This window comes from Balaenoptera musculus, chromosome 8 (assembly GCF_009873245.2).
Source record: "Balaenoptera musculus isolate JJ_BM4_2016_0621 chromosome 8, mBalMus1.pri.v3, whole genome shotgun sequence".
NCBI classification, from domain to species: Eukaryota; Metazoa; Chordata; class Mammalia; order Artiodactyla; family Balaenopteridae; genus Balaenoptera; species Balaenoptera musculus.
This window is the reverse complement of record NC_045792.1, coordinates 54,725,688-54,741,465: the sequence shown is the minus strand read 5'-3', so window position 1 is coordinate 54,741,465 and position 15,778 is coordinate 54,725,688. Positions and strand designations below refer to the sequence as shown.

The 15,778-nt window shown below is 57.1% G+C and overlaps 1 protein-coding gene across 6 annotated transcripts; it reads right to left on the bottom strand.

Annotated features, from left to right (window-relative positions):
* Nucleotides 1-1,474: 1,474 nt before the first annotated feature.
* LRRC32 (leucine rich repeat containing 32) lies at nucleotides 1,475-14,777 on the bottom strand. Of its 6 annotated transcripts, XM_036861747.1 has the most exons (4): nucleotides 14,630-14,761; nucleotides 10,819-10,859; nucleotides 9,856-9,946; nucleotides 1,475-5,548 (listed from the first exon to the last, which is right to left on the bottom strand). In XM_036861747.1, the coding sequence occupies exons 3-4, from the start codon at nucleotides 9,940-9,942 to the stop codon at nucleotides 3,644-3,646; spliced, it is 1,992 nt and encodes a 663-aa protein (XP_036717642.1). In that variant the 5' UTR covers nucleotides 9,943-9,946; nucleotides 10,819-10,859; nucleotides 14,630-14,761; the 3' UTR covers nucleotides 1,475-3,643. The 6 variants fall into 6 exon arrangements, with proteins under 6 accessions (XP_036717642.1, XP_036717641.1, XP_036717645.1 ...); XM_036861746.1 differs by lacking the exon at nucleotides 10,819-10,859 and having other exon boundaries at nucleotides 14,630-14,777; XM_036861750.1 differs by lacking the exons at nucleotides 10,819-10,859; nucleotides 14,630-14,761 and adding an exon at nucleotides 14,272-14,609.
* Nucleotides 14,778-15,778: the final 1,001 nt, after the last annotated feature.

The window sequence follows — 15,778 nt, the reverse complement described above, 5'->3', positions numbered from 1 at the left end:
AGCCCACGCTACTGCCCTCCTGCAGGCCTTCACGGAGCGCCTACTGTGTGCCAGGGCGTTGAGTCACATACCCTGTCACCCCCTAGCCCCATCCATGAACTAGGCATTTCAATTTTTCCTTTGGAGATAGGAGCTGGGAGCAGGAACTGGAAGGTGAGAGGTCACAGCCCAGGGAGGAAGCTGGGCTGGAGAAATCTCCAGGATGCTTGCGGATTGGGGAGGTGGAGCTGGAGCCTGTGGGAGAGGAGGTGGAGAAGAGAAGGTTGGCACCTGCAAAGAGGGTGATGTCTGGGTGTCAGGCAGCTGAGAATGGGAGGCGGGGCCACATGAAGACAAGCACAAGGGGCTGCAAAGTGGGAGAGCCAGGGGGACCACTCCCTGCCCTCTAGACTCTGCCTCAGCCCGTCGCCTGACTCCCACCCCCACCCCAGGTGAGGTGGCTCTTGTCCCCTCCCCCAGAGCCCACAGCCCACACCCTCACCCTCCAACCCCCTTCTAGGAACCACGAATGCTCTTCTTCTGGCCCCTCTTGGTTCTTCCAAGTTCAACCTTGAACTGCAGCCTGGCCGCTCACTCTCAGTCCTCCAGCCCCTGGGAGACCTTTAACTCTCTAGCTGGGGAGGCCTCTGGGTGTCAGGGTGTCGGGGCTGGACGCTCAGGAGGGGCTGGGGCTGGAGACAGAGATGTGGGCATTGTCAGAGCGATGGGGTGGCTAGCCAGTGAGGGTGATGACATTCCTGAGAGAAGAGTCCTGCTGAGCACCATTCTGATGGCTCGAGGAAGATGAGCGCATAGCGGAGCCTGAAAAGGAGTGGCCTGAGAGGAAGGCACCTAGGGTCCTAGATGTTGGGAGAGTGTGCCGAGGGGAAGGTGTGGGTGATGGGGGGATAGAGGTGAGCGGCCCCGCAGCTGAAGGGTCAGAGGCGTGGTCTGAAAAGTACACGGCTGGAGGTGGCCTGGGATGGGTTAGGATGGAGGGGAGAGAGAGGAAGCTACTTTACCTAGAAGTTTACCCGTGAAGTAGGGAAAGGAAAGGGGTAAGTGGCTTAAGGGTCTCCTTACTGTTCGTAAGATGGGCAAGACTTGAGCACAGCTGAAGTCTGAGAGGAAGAAGCAAACAGAAAGGAAAGGCTGAAGGAGAGGAAAGAGAAAATGGAGCTGCAGAGGAGGGAAAGGCGCGCTCAGCGGCTCCTGCTGGAAGTCACTGTTTTCTCAGGGGTGGGTGGGGAGTGGGGTCTGCTGAGTGTGAGGGGACAGAGGTGTGGCAGGGACACGATGGGGGCTGAAGCACCCAGGTCCAGGATGGTGATGACCCAGAGCCTCAGTCTCCCACCCAGTGGTCCTCAGCCTGTCTCCCCAGGGGTTTGCCATGAGGCTTCAAAGGCTGGAAGGGAAGTAGAGGAGGGCAGGGTTCAAGTGGACGCAATGATTACCCGCAGCAAGGAGGAGGCCGGCAGGCTGCACTGTTTCTCCAAAATCATTTTTTAATACATTCACGTGGGTTACACAAAGAGCTGGCCCCGAGGCCTGGGTTGTAGCCTGGGTCCTGGGGGGTGAGAGCAGCATTGTGTAGTGTTCTCAAAGATCAGGCACGGAGGGGCCCACACCTTGCCCTCCAGGCCTGAGGAAGAGTGTTTGTGTGCAGTGAGCACCTGTGGTCATGATCCCAAACAGGACTGGACCCACCGGCTGCCCCACTCGCCACCAGGGCCCCGGGCTGGGGCCAAGCCACCAGGTTCTAGCCCCGGCTCTGCCGTTGACTCCCTGAGTCCTCGACCCGCTCTGGGCCTCAGTTTTCTCATCTGTAAAATGGGGTGGAGAGAGGGGCATTTTCATCATCTCACACTTTACCGAGCACCGTCGTGAGCCTGAGTGCGGGCCAAGCACAGGTAAGAGGGTGAAGACAATGACACAGGGTCCCGGGCTGATCCCAGGGCTTCCTTTCTTCCCAGACAGCGCACGATTTCATGGGTATGAGAAACAGGCGGTTATATCTGGATGGGATTTTTCTATCCATTTTTCTAGGGCGAAAAAAATAGTCCCTGCATGATGAGGACTAGTAAGAGAGTTTGGAGCCAGCATCATCTTGTGATGTCACAGCTGAGAGAGAAGGAAACCATTCAGGTCCAACCACCAAGCCCCCCCGCACACCCCCTCAATGAGGTCTGAATCCACCTTGTTTCACAGGCTCTGCCACTGACTTGTGCAGCTCTGAGCAAGTCCCATTCTCTTCCTCAGTCTTAGCCTCCCTATCTGTGCAACAGGGAGGTCGGACTCGATGGTTTCAAAGTCCAGGCTAGGCTCAAAGGAGGGAGAGGGAAGGAGGGCACGCAAGAGCAAGAAGAGAAAAAGGAGAGCCCGCCTAGTCTGCAAATGAGGGAATAAGGGAAAATGAGGCACAGGAGGAGGAGAGGGCCTGTGGCTGCGCATCTTCTCTCTGCCCGCCTGGGAGAGAGGAGGGAGAGGAGCGGGTGGGTGTGCACAGCACAGGATGCTCCCGGGCCTTGATCCGGCCACGTGGGGCCAGTTCCTGTCCACCTAACAGCCTGCAGCCCCTGCAGTGGCCAAGCTCAGGCTCTGGACTCAGGAGGATGTGAGTCTGGAGCTCAGTCCTGGCATTTCTTAGCTGGAGGTCCCTGGAGGGAGACTTTTGGAGACTCTTGTAAAATGGGATAAAATACCAACCTCAGAGGGTTGTCATAAAGAGGCAGATGCAGGCTTGGGTTTGTCACCACTGCCAAGTGTGGTGCAAAACAGAACCAGATACCTAAGGTTCTTACTCCTGGCTCACCAGGCAGGGTGGGACTGGGATGGAGCAGGGGGCCTGGGCAGGGAGTAGGGGGGCTAGGGCAGTATCTTGGCCGGTGTGTGCAACACGAGAGTGCCAGGTAGGGGAAAGAGCCTGCCCGGAGCAGGAAACGGAATGGTCCAGTGCTGGGCTGGAGCCCAGGGAGACCGCCTCTTAACCAGGCCCTGCTGGAGCTGCCGCAGCCCGCCTGATAGCACTGGATCCAAGCCTTACTCAAGTGCCTCCAGCTCTCTTCCGGTCACAAGCTTTTTATGTTCCAGAGAAGCTGAAAGTCACTATCAGAAGACGTGACAAAGAGTCTGCTTGGAAACATCTCAGACAAATCCTCTTGGTCTTACCCCTCTCCTACCCTGGCCCAACAGGGGCAGGACGATCCACACTCAGCCAGCTGGGGCTGCAGAGCCCTGGCTTCCACACTCCGTGTGGTCACTGCATGCTCTGCAGCCACCTCCCCACCCAGCCTGGGCGATGCTGAGGGTAGGGATGTGTCTCATTCCCTGGTGTCCCCAGTGCCCAGGGCAGGGTGTGGCACAAAACAGATGCCTGGTGAAGATGTGTTGATCCGATGGGTCAACCTTACACTCTGTCACTCCTGCAACTGCCCATCTTCCAGCTTCCACAGCTGGACCACATGTGTGCCCTGTGAAGTGGGTCACCTACTGATGCAGCAGGATACAGGGAAAGGAGCCCAGGGCTGGGACTGAGAGACCAGGGTTCTTGGATCCTGGCTCGCTGGGTAATCTTGGGTCAGTCCCCACCCTTCTTCGTGCCTCTGGCTCCCCCACTGACCTGGCAGGGTCCCCCGACAGAGGCGGTCTGTAGCCCCCAGCCTCTCTAGGCTTTGTACTGTTGGTTGAACTTCTGTCGGCGGACAAAGCAGCAGGTGGCCAGCGTGGTGAGAAGGACGGCACACACCAGTGCGAAGGTGAGGATGATGATGAGGTTGACGTTCTTGAGCCCCCCCTTCTCACAGTCCTCAGGACGCACGTGACTCAGGGACACCTCCTCCTGGGAGCCGAAGCGGCAGATCAGGTCCTGGGTGGCGTCCACGTCCACACGGCCCTGGTGCAGCTGGGCCGCCAGCCAGCCGTTGCCGCAGCAGCTGAGGGGGTTCCCCTGCAGGTAGAGGCGCCGCAGGCTGGTCTCCAGGCCGCCCATGGCGCTGCCCGGCAGGAGGCTGAAGCTGTTGTTCCTTAGGTCCAGCACCTCCAAGGACACAGCCTGCGTCCAGGCAGGCAGGCGGCTCAGGCGGTTCTCTGCCAGATTGAGCCGCTTGAGGCAGCTGAAGCAGGGCAGGTCCACCTGCAGGATGGCCAGCCCGTTGCCCTGCAAGGCCAGGACCTCCAGGGAGCCCTCCAGGCCCGCCAAGGCCCCTGTGGCCACATCCAGCCCAGGGTTGGCAGAGAGGTCCAGCTCGGTCAGCGGAGTGTGGAGGAAGGCACCTGCCCGGAGCGTCTCCATCTCATTGTCCGCCAGGTTCAGGACGCGGAGGGAGGAGACGCCAGAGAAGGCCACACAGCCCGCGGGTCCAGGCTCACCTGGGCCCCCGCAGGGGCTGACCCGGTTCCCCTGCAGGTTGAGCCTCTGCAGGCTGGCCAGGCCGGCGAAGGTGTACGGGGGCAGGCCCCGCAGGGCGTTGTCCTGTAGGAGCAGCGTCTGCAGAGACCCCAGGGCCCTGGCACCCAGCTCCAGGGTCTCCAGCGCATTGTGGCTCACGTCCAGGAGTACGAGGCAAGGCAGGGAGCCCACACGCCGGGCCTCAAAGGCCCGCAAGCAGTTCCGGCTGAGGTTCAGGAAGCGCAGGGAAGTCAGGTGCTCAAGAAAGCCCTCCGGGACGAGCTCAATCTCATTGTAGCTCAAATCCAGATTCAAGAGCTGAGAGAGGGGCTGGGTGCTGGCGTTGCGGCCGGGGTTGGAGAAGGGCAAGGCGGACCAGCCCTCGGAAGGCGCGTGAAGGCCCTCGCCGCCCTGGGGCGGCCCCGCAGGGAGGCGGATGAGGTTGTTAGACACGTTCAGGTAAATGAGCCTCGGAAGTGCGGCCAGGTCGGGGAAGTGGAGCAGTTTGTTCTCCCGCAGGTCGAGCCAGGCGAGCTGATACTGGGCCCGGGGCTCCGGGGCCGTCTGAAAGGCCTCGATACTGTTGCAGCTCAGGTCTAGGACCCGCAGCTGCTGGAGGCTGAAGTCGGAGATGCAGGTGAGGGAGTTCCTGGAGAGGTTGAGGTGTGCCAGGTGGGGCAGGGCCTCGAAGGCTCCGTCCTCGATGTCCATCAGCACGTTGCTGTGAAGGTCCAGCCGCTCGAGCGCAGGCGTGCCCCAGAAGGTGTGGCGGCCCAGGCGCGTCAGGCTATTCTCCGCCAGCGAGAGGCTGCGCAGGGCGGGCGCCTCCGCCAGCAGCCGCTCCGCCAGGCCGCTGTACAGGCTGTTGCCAGACAGGTCCAGGGACGTCAGGTGTGGCAGGGGACCCAGACCCCCAGTGCTCAGCGCCGTGCCCACCGCCAGGCGGTTGTGGGCCAGGTTGAGGTGCTCCAGGTGGGGCAGGGCCTGGAAGACCCCTGGCTGGAGGAAGCTAATCTCGTTGGCGCTCAGGTCCAGGTGAAGAAGCGCTGTGTAGAAGCCCAGGGGTGAGGTCAGAATGCTCCGCAGCTGGTTCCCAGACAGGTCGAGGACCTCGATGTCCCGCGGGAGCACCGAGGGGACCTGGAGTAGGCCAAGGCCCCGGCACAAGACTTCCTTGTCCACCTGGGGAGGGGGAGGGCAGGGAGAGCAGCGGGCATTACTGGGTGCTGTAGGAGGGGGAACCAGACACGCGCCTCTAGGAGGTATGAATGGAGCCGCCACCAGGCTTGGCCAGGCCTCTGCTCTGTCCTCCCAGCGTGCTCGACGTCCTCCCCCCGAGCCTAATCACCCCACGTCTGCGTGACCCCTACTCTGCTCCCTGCCCCTGTCTCTGGTACCCACTACGGCAGTGCTGGCATCAGGGAGGGACTCAAGGAAGCTTTGATTGGTAGACAGAGAGAGAGAGATGATAGACAGATAGAAGGACAAATGCACTAACAAAATACTCTGTACTGACTATTATCCGATTTTAGAAGACACTAAGCCATGTATCACCTAGAGTGCCCCAGAGCCAGTGAGGAGCAGGGCCAACTGGGACCCAGGCCTCCTGGTTCCACATCCCAGTTTCCTTCCGTGGACCCAGAGAGTTAAACTTACCCAGCTGATGTTCTACAAAAAAACACTTTGGGAGAAATGTTTCCAAAAGGGGAAAATGCTATTTGCACTCCTGTCTTCGGTGTTAATTTTGGTCTCTCACCCTCAGATCTCATTCAAGCCCTCACTCCACGGGGCAGAGCTCGGGTCCCAGAGCCTGCCTTCCTTGCTGACACTCACCAGATGACCTCGTTCTGCTGCTGCCCCCACCCCCATCAGTGGCTTCACTTTGCATGGTCCAGTCCCAATGGGCCCCTGGAGATGGGGTAGGGGCAGGAAAAGATGACCAGAGTCTCAACCCACATTCTTTGATGACAAGACTGATGTTGCTGTGTCACATTACCACTCTGGTTTCTTATCCAGAATGTAACTCATCCTTCCCCAGCACCCATTCAGCATTTTATATCTTATTTAGCATTTTCAGACCCCTTGTCTCACTGGATCTTCACAATAGCCTGCCCATCAAATCTGATCACCCCTCTTTAAGAAACCCAAGCTTAGAGAGGGGAAGGGAGGCCCCAGAATCATCCAGCTGGTGAGGAACAGAGCTGGCTTTTGAACCCCAGTCTCTTAACAACCAAAGACCCCACTTTTGTCCCTCTATCACATGTGCCTTCAGGGGCCAGAATTCTTTCCATGGAAATGCAATCTCCCTCTGTCTTTTCCCACACACCAGGAACCCCAGCCTTTCCCAGCGAAGGCTCTGGCTTCCATAACCACCAAGCACAGGCCCACTCCGCCCTGGCCTCTCTGTCTCCACTGACCCCTTTCCGCCAGCCAAATGCATGGCAACTGCTCAAAAACTCCACTCTGACCGTGCTGCCCTCGGCTTAAACCCCTTCTGGGCAAAGTCCAGCACCCTCAGCAGAGTTCAAGGCTGTCTGTGGCCCTGCTGACCTGTCCCCTTTCCTCCCAACCCACTCCAGCCCAGCCCGCACCTGACCACTGCCCACTGTGCCCTCCCACACCCACCTCTGGGCCTCCTCCTTGCTGTTCCCTGTGCTGGTTATGCTCTTCCCAACCAGATCAGCACGGTGAACTCTGTGTGCTGAGCTCCAAGGTCTCCTCCACCTGGAAGCCTTCCCTGACTGCCGGGCAGGTCGGGGCCTCCTCTGAGCTCTCACAGCCCCTATGCTTCCTCTCTCATAGCTTTGGCCCCCTGAATTGTGACTGTTTGTGTGCAGACCTGCTAGACAGTAAGCTCAGGGCAAACAGGGTTTGATTGAGTGACTATTGTGGACCTGGGCCATAGAAAGTGCTCAGTACATTTTTCAGTGAATGAAAGAGTCACAGACATCATCAGCTTAGTAAAAGTCTGAGGGATTGACTGAATCACTTTTCTGAAAGGAAAAGAAAAGAGATGATGCATATATTCAGACTAGAGTCAAAGACCGTTAGAGCAAAAAGGGTCCAGCCCACCCACTTCCCAGATGGGGAGACTGAGCCTAAAGATGGCAGTGACCTGCACGAGGTCACCGCGAGTCAGTGGCTGAGCCAACAGGGCAGGAACACCAGTCTGGGTGTTCCCTGCCTGGCCCAGCTCTCAGCTTCCTCCCAAGAGCTTCAAGGTGAAGTGGGGGAAGGAACGGACTGCCCTCCATCAGGCAATGCGACTCTTCCAGCTCCATGAAGCTTCCAACTCCACAATACTGCCCTACTCAGAGGCCCGAGGCCACCCCTGCAGTTGGGCACCCATGCAAACTGGAATCCTACCCCGGCCGCCTTGCCAGACCTGCTTGGCTCCTTGCCCCTTCCTCCCTCACAACAGTCTCTGCCAGCTGGGGCCACTGGGCACAGCCTCCCTATCCGTATCCTCAGCTCCCCAAACCATCCTGATTAAAGAAGAAACAGCAAAATGAACACGAACACAGCATGTGTTGGGGGATGGGGCTTATCCCACCTGCAAGCCCACACCCCGTTTCACCCCAGAGGCAATACTCAAAGGCTCCCTGGGGCACCAGCTCCTGAGAGTTGAGCCGGGACACAAAGCTGGCCAAGTCCAGCACCTAATCCTGCTTTCTGCCCAGTGCCTAGGACCCCTGTCACAGAGGCCCAGAGGGACTGTTACAAGGCAGGGCCTCCCAGCTCTCCAGTCCAGTCTAGGAAGGAGCTTAAAGGCGTGGGCAGCTCTCAGAACCCCATTTGTCGGGTACCCACCGCTCCCTGAGCTCCAAGCTGCGTGACTTATTTGGGGAGGGGTCTTGGGGGCATCAGCCTTTAATCAAGTTCAGAGCTTCCCCTCATGACCCCCTATCCACTCTCTGGTATGCCAGGACTCAACTGCCCAGCTTTTTTTTTTTTTTTAGAGGGAAGAGGGTGCCACTCATCACCATTTTACCACCTGCACATAGAAGGGAAGCAGGGTAGGGAGAGTTACCCGGCGGTGGACAGCATGAGTTCAGGAGAGATGGGTTCGAATCTTGGCTCTGTTACCTCCTATCAGTATGACCTTGTGGGTCACATCTCTTCTCTCAGCCTTGGTTTCCTCAGCTGAAAAGAAGAGTTTTCTCTCATTAAATGAGAGAAAGCCCTTAGCGTGGAGCAGGCCCCTTGTTAGCCCTCAGCATGTGGCAATTTGTTTTTACTACTTTGAAAAGCATCATAACCGCTTTCATGGGAGTTCAGAAATTGCTTTCCTGCCTGTTACCTCATTTGCCCCAAATCCAAAGCCCACCCAGTTCCCCTCTGCCTGTTGGGTGGCCCAGACCCTTTATCTCTCTGAGTCTATTGCCCCAGGTAGATGTGGGGCTGCATTTGGTGACGTCTGAGGCCTTCTCTGCCTGTTATTCTGGGTTCTGGGAATCCCAGAAGGGCTCCAAGGAGTAAGAAGTGAGGTGGCAACAGCAGGACACTGCAAACCCCGGGGAAGGGTTGCCGGGCCCTGGCTGCCAGCTCATCCAGCCTCCAAAAGCAGCTGCCCATCTTGTGTCATGAGCTTCCCGTCCCAGGTCCAGGTGGGGCTACTGGAGGGCCTGTCCCTTCCCCAGCCCAAGCTCTGGTCTTGACTTCAGTGATTGCCCAGCCTTACGAGTGGACCTAGAGGGTTCCTTTTCTCTGTACCCCACAGGGTCACAGTAACCTCAGGGCTAGTCTCCCTGACTCCTGGCAGAAAAATGGAACAAAGTGAATCAAACCTGGTCGCTGCCCTTGAGAAGCTCTTGGTCTGGTAGCTGAGACAGGTGTGGACCATTCACCAACTACCCCATGTACTCAATATTGAGATGGAAGGAAGCTTAGGGCTGTGGGAGCCCCAGAAGGGATCAAACAGAACCAGGTCGGCCTGGAAGGGGTCAGGGGAAGCTTCCTGGAGAAGGCAGCATTTGACCCCGGCACTAATAAGTGACAGGCATCACAGCAGAGATGTGGCAGATGGGCTCGAGTTAAGGAGCCCAGTTAGGAAAGGGGATTTGTCCCCCGAAGGGGCCTAGTACAGAAGAGCCTTTCCCAGATGCCCACTCCAAATTCCCCACACACATATACATATTCCTCATCAGCCAGCTAGACCCACTGTCCTTTGGGGGCAGCTGGAAGGGATAGAGTCCAATATTGGCCCTAGTTGAATGACCTTGGACAAGTTACCTACCTTCTCCAAGCCTCAGTTTCCAACTCTATAAAATTGGAATAATGGTACTTACCCAGCAGGATTAACAGTAAACAAGGCATTTAAACATTCTAGTAGGTGCTCATTAAATGCAAGGTTTAAAGGCATTAAATGCATTCTCCTTCCTTTTCTGACCCCTCTAGCCTCTGGCTTCTGGGGCTGGGGCAGTAGGACACCCCCGGGCAGGGGGTAGGGGGAGACAGGGAGTTCTCCCTGCCTAGGCAGAGCTTCTCACCTTCTTACAGGGCACCTTGTCTCGGTGTTGGGAGGTAGCCAGGCCCAGGGTCAGCACGGCCAGAAGCAGCAGGATCCGGTGGCTCATGGCTCTGCATAGGGCAGGAGGAAAGGGGAAGGCTGTAAGACCACAGGCTCCTTCCCACCGCCAGCCCCCACCGCTCCTTCCTGTCTGCACCTGCCCTCAGGGAACCCCAGACCGCAGCTGTAGCTGGACCAAAGGTGCTGTGAATGGGGCACCTTGTGAAGGGGATGGGAAAAAGGGCTGCAGCCCATCACAAAGGGCCTTCAGTGCCGGGTCAAGGAGCTAGGCCATTACCCTGGACAAGAGTTTTTAAGCAGTGGGTGACATGGTCAGATTTGGGTTTCAAAAGACCCTACCTGGAAGACAGCCTGGAGGAGGTGAGCAGGACGTAGAGGAGCCCTAAGGGCTACCCTGGCCAAGCTCAGGGCTGGGGTGGGGTGAGGTGGGGAGCTGGGGCTCTGACTCCAGTTCCACCCAGGCCACAAGCAGGTCCCCCCATCCTAGCTCTTCAAGCCCCAAACGGAATTCCTCAATCCCCCAACCCGCAGACCTTTATTTTGCCCTTTCTCTTTTGATTTTCTGGTTCTCGAGTCCCTGCCATTGTTTGAAGGCTGGGCCTGGAGCCTTGACAGGAAGCCCCGCCAGGAGGCTTGCCCTGCCCCCAGCACTGCGGGCCGTGGACTTCCCCAGGAACAGGCTGCCAGGCCCTTAACTTTCACTGAAGCCACCGCCCACGCAGTGGGACACCCAGGCATGCTGGGCCAGCCCTTCTCGCTATGAGCAGCGGGGCTGAGGTTGAGGGGGACCACAAAGCCCTCAGGAGGGTCACATCCCAGTGCTGCTAGGGGCTCATTCACTGAGAACCTGGGCCAAGTGCTAGGAATACACAGCTCAATCCATCAATTTCATTCATTCATTCATTCATTCATTCACTCACACCTTTACTGAGTGCCTCCTCTTGTCTGGCTCTGTCCTGGGAACTGGGGACACAAATAAAGGCACAGAAGAGACCATAATACATACAAAACATTAACAAGGAGAGACACATAATGCCCTCCAAGAGCACTGGACCCAGTCACCCACACCAGACTCCTCCCTCTGTCTCCTCCGCTTACCTGCTGTGTGACTTTGTACAAGTCACTTCACCTCTTTGAGCCTCAGTTTCCTCTTCTGAGGCTAATGCCAACCTCAAAGTTTTGTTAAAGATCAAATGAGACATATTCTATGAAAGTGCCACTTACAGAGCCCTCATTATGCACCAGGCACTCTTCTTGACACTTTACATGTATGAACTCATTTAATCCTTCCAATAATTCAACGACTTGGTTCCATGATCACCATTACCACTGTGCATACAGGAAAACTGAGGGTCAGAGAAATTAAGCAACACGCCCAAGGTCACACAGCTAACAAGTGGCAGGCAGGAAGTCGGGCTCCTGGGTCTGTGCCCTTAACCTCTACACTATAAGGTCTCCTGCAGGTGCTCAATAAATAAGTGCTGAATTGTGACTCTGAGGGATGTTTTGGAAGAGGCATTTATAGAAACTTTATGGCTGAGTCTTGACTATTAGAACCCATAAGCATCCTTGCTATGAATTTTAAATGAAGGTGGGTGCTCTGAGGTCCTTTCTTGTTCAAACATGCAAAGGCCCAAGCCGTGTCTTCTAAGCCCTGTTCCCTGGGTTCCCCCGGGGCCATGGACCTCCTGCCCCGCAGATGTCCTCCTCTCACCTGCATTACAGGTTGGGTTTTCACAGGAAATTTTGTTCTGCTGTTTAAAAAGCAGAACATCACCACCCTTTTGAATGCCAGTGTACTCAGAACTGAGTGGAAACCCCTCAGAGGGGCCTTCGAGGCCCTTGGGGAGTGCGCTCTGCCCAGCCAGCTCTTTTCTCCAGCTTCATTTCTCATTGTCCCTTCTCCCACTCTGTGTTCTGGAAGCCTCGTATTTCCTTCAGTTCTCTGAGCATCTTTTCACTGCCCCAAACCTTCACTTCCTCCCCTCTCTTGTGCTGAATACCTCCTCATCCTTTGGGTCTCAGCCTAGATGTCACTTCCTCCAAGAAGCCTTCTCTGGTTCCCCAAGTCTGGGCTATATATTGGCACCGAGCACTTCATCACTCCGTGGTTCCCTCCCCTTTACCCACCAACCCCCACCACCACCATGGGAAGTGCCCCCAGGGCAGAGGGGCCTCACTCTCCTCTGGGAACCATCTTACACTGTGCAGGCTGGGGAAGGCGCTGAGAATTGACATGAGGCGCCTCGGTGACATGGTGACGCTGGTGAGAGCAGTTTTTCTCCTGGACTCTCCCTTCACCTCCCCGCCACACTCCTTCCCCCCATCAGCAGGTCCTGTCTGCTTTCCCTAAAACACAGACTCTGGATCTGCCTACCTCCCTCGCTGCCACAGACTGAGGCACCACCACGACCCTGGGCCTCGACCCCAGCAACACCCTGACCTCTTTTAGTCCGTCCTAAGCATGGCAGCATGAGTGATGTCTTTAAATCATGTATCAGATCATGAATCTCACTGCTTGAAAACCTCCCATAAAATCCAAGCTTATACAATCTCCCCTCTGACTCCATCTACCATGTGCTCTTCCCTCACCAAATTCTAGCTTTCTCACCATCCCTCAAACACAGCAAGTGCATTCTTGCCTCAGGGCCTTTGCCCTTGCTGCTCCCTCTACCTGGAATGCTCTTGCCCAGATCTGCACGTATTTTATTGTTTTCCTCTCATTGATCATTTCCCGATCGTTTATTTCTTATTCTATGAGAACAGGGGTCTATTAAGCGGTGCTCACTAAAAGTCTACTGAACAAACAGCAAAGTGAGGGGTAGCAGTCCACGGCAAAGGGCTGAGCGGTGAGTGCGAGGTGAGGATAAGGAAGGACCTGGATTAGTTCTGAACCTGAGAGCACTGCTGCCCAAAGGGGCACTCGTTTCCCCCTCCCCTGCCTGCCAAATTCCACTCTATCCCTGAGGTGAGCATCTGAGCCTCCAGGAGGGTCCCTCCCTGCAGCACGTGGAACTCCACCCTGCCGTCTAACAGAAAGGGGCCCCTCGGCAGTGGACACCCTTGAGCAGTGCCCCAGACACAGTGTGGAGAATTTGAGGGTTACTCGCTCTCAAGAGGGAGGATTGGGATCATTGAGACCCAGGCTCCCAACCAGCCTCTACTGCTCACCAGCCCTGCTCCCTGGGGCAAGTCCCTTAAGCTTTCAGGGTCTCAGTGTCCCATCTGTAGGGCAAGCAGCCTGCTTCCTGTTTTGCCACTGTTTGACCCCAACGGTTGTGATGACCAAGCTGAGAATGGCTGTGAAGGCACCCTAGACACATATTGTCTTTCCCAGCTGGGACAAACCCACAGGGCTGAGCAGCCCAGGCGAGGTGAGGAGTGCTGAAGAGGGAGGCCCCAGGCCAGCAGACAAGTGGCCTAGGCAAGAGGAGGCAGGAGGCATCTTAGGACACTGACTGGAGGGAGAAGTGCCAAAGAATATCTGTGTGTGTGCGTGTGTGCGTGCACACAATGCAGGGAGAGAGAGAGAGAGAGAGAGAAATGGGGTGGAGGGCAACACCTACTACCATAATAAGCCCATCCCTAGTGTTTAAGGATGTTAGATACTCTTCTAAGCACTTGACCTATATCATTTCATTTAATTCTCACAACAAGCCAGTGAAGCAGTTACTATAATTTCCATTGTACAGATGAGAACACTGAGGCTCAGAAAGGTGAAGTGACTTACCCCATAGTTACCCAGCTCATAAGTGTTTTGGGATTTAGCCCCAGGTCTGTATGACCCAAATGCTGTGTTTTCTCCAGCAGGTGCTGAGCTGCCTGCCCCCTGTAGAGTTTGCCCATGAGGGAAACGAGGCTCAGAGAGGTGACTTACTCAAAGTCACACAGGCAGTAAATGGCAGAATCAGGATCAGAATCCAGCCTGTCTGCCTCCAAAGCAAATGTTTCCACAACACCAGGCCAAGATCTCCCTCTCTAACCCCCTCCAACCAACCCCCAACCCCAGCAGACAGGCTCACAGTGCTGGGCTCTAGGGTGCTCCTCTCCCTCCTCTCAGCCTGGATCACTGGCAGAGTGGGGTCCTGGGAGAGCTGCTGTGGACGTTCCCAGCGAGCAGTGAATCACTAAGGGCAAGCCCCATTCTGGAGACATGTGCATCCCACGGGGGAATTAGACCTTAACCCAAAGGAATGTGGCTGTGATGGCGGAATTTCAGGCAGCTGAGGGTGGGGGTGGGGGTCCCTCACGTCTTACCACCCATGAAGAAGGCTGGCTGCGGAGCTCCTTGGAGGGAGGTGGGTGCCACCACCCCCCCCATCCCCGCCCCTAGAGATGGGTAGGCTATCTGGTGCGGTGGGATGGGAAGACTCACGCCCAGCCAGGGTCAGAGGGCAGTAGCAGACCAGATTCAAATCTCGAACTGCCCTTGACTAGCTGTGTGTTCCCTGCTCAAGTGCTGGCCTTTTTGCGGTTGTTTTCCCATCTGTCAAATGGGAACGCCGGCCTCGCCCTTCGCGGGAAAGATCCGCTGAGCTAGGAGCCTTGGAGACTTCTGGAGTCAACCCTGGCTCCACGCGCAAAGCAGGGGGCGGTGGCGGGTGGGGACTGTTGAAGATCCGCGTCTCGATGGACTAGTCCCAGCCCAGCTCCGCGCCGGGTGCCCGAGAGGGGCGCGGGACCGCCGGTTCCCCGAGGGGGCCGGCCAGCCTCGCCCGCTGGGCGGCTCCTACCTGGCTCAGCGCGGCCGCCGCTCCTCTCCCGGGCAGCCCCGGCACATTTTGCGCAAACCTGCCCTTCCCGCCCCACCCCGCGCCAGACCCCGGGGTCACGGCCCGAGGAGGCGCACGGCCGCTCCACAGCCCCACGGGAGCCAGACCCGCGAGAGGGCGGCTCGGGCTCCAATTTAAATACCTCTCCCGCCGACCCGCCCCACCACGCCCACCCCCTAGGCCCAGCCGCGGGGTCCTAGCGCCGGGCCGGCACGCCCCCGTGTGACTTGGTTTATCCGGAACCCGCGAGGGGGTGAAGCTTTTTCTTGACACTGAAACCCGGACTGGGAAGCGGCGGGTCGAAGAGGGCGGGGATGGAGAGGGGTCGCTAAGGAAGCGCTGTGCCAGCCAGGCCGCCCCGGGCCGCCGCACGTGCAGTTCGTGGCCCCGCGGGGTCCAGGGGGGCGGGTGGCTCTAGCAGCCGCGGGTCCGCAGAGGAAATCCGGCCTGGCCCCGATTTCCCCCGCTGTCGGCGCCGCCGCAATTAGCCGGGGAAACAGGAGAGGTGACGGCGGGGCTGAACGCGGAAGGAAATGACCCTTTGCTGGCCCTGGGGTGGCCACAGAGGGGGTTCCCCACACCGCAGCCATCCCATCTGGTGAGTCCAGGCAGGTCACTTCTCCTCTCTGGATTGTGGTCTAGTGTCCAGACTCTTCCTCCTTCATCATCTCCTGGACCCTTAAGCAGCCCTGTGAAAAGGTCCCATCAAAGCCCCCAGAATTCAGGTGGAGAAACAAGCTATGGATGGGGTCATCGAGTATAGATAAAAATCACTCGTCTGGGACTAGTAAGGTCTCCATTTATATTTAGGGAAACCGAGTCTCAGAGAGGTTAAATAGCATATCCAAAGTCACACAGAATATAAGAGACAGGGATTTCCCCCCAGTCTGTCCACAAAGCTAAGCCCTGCCCAAACTGGGTACACTTTTCCAGCACTATGTTAGTCAGGTTGTCTTTGAGTGCTGTGCAAAAAGTAGCACGGTGCTATTATTGTCTTTTACGTGGGAGGTTGAGGCGCATCTTCCCAAAACCACCTCCTCTTCTAGATGCCTTGGCCCTACCAGATCACAGCTGCCCCACCCTGCCCTGCTGGGTGTGGACCTGAGGAAG

What these genes read in the sequence shown, in the direction of transcription:
- LRRC32 (XM_036861745.1), bottom strand. An exon ending in ACAAGGTGCCCTGTAAGAAG is followed by an intron (nt 5,549 to 9,855) that starts GTGAGAAGCTCT and finishes CCCCCTCCCCAG; the next exon opens with GTGGACAAGGAAGTCTTGTG.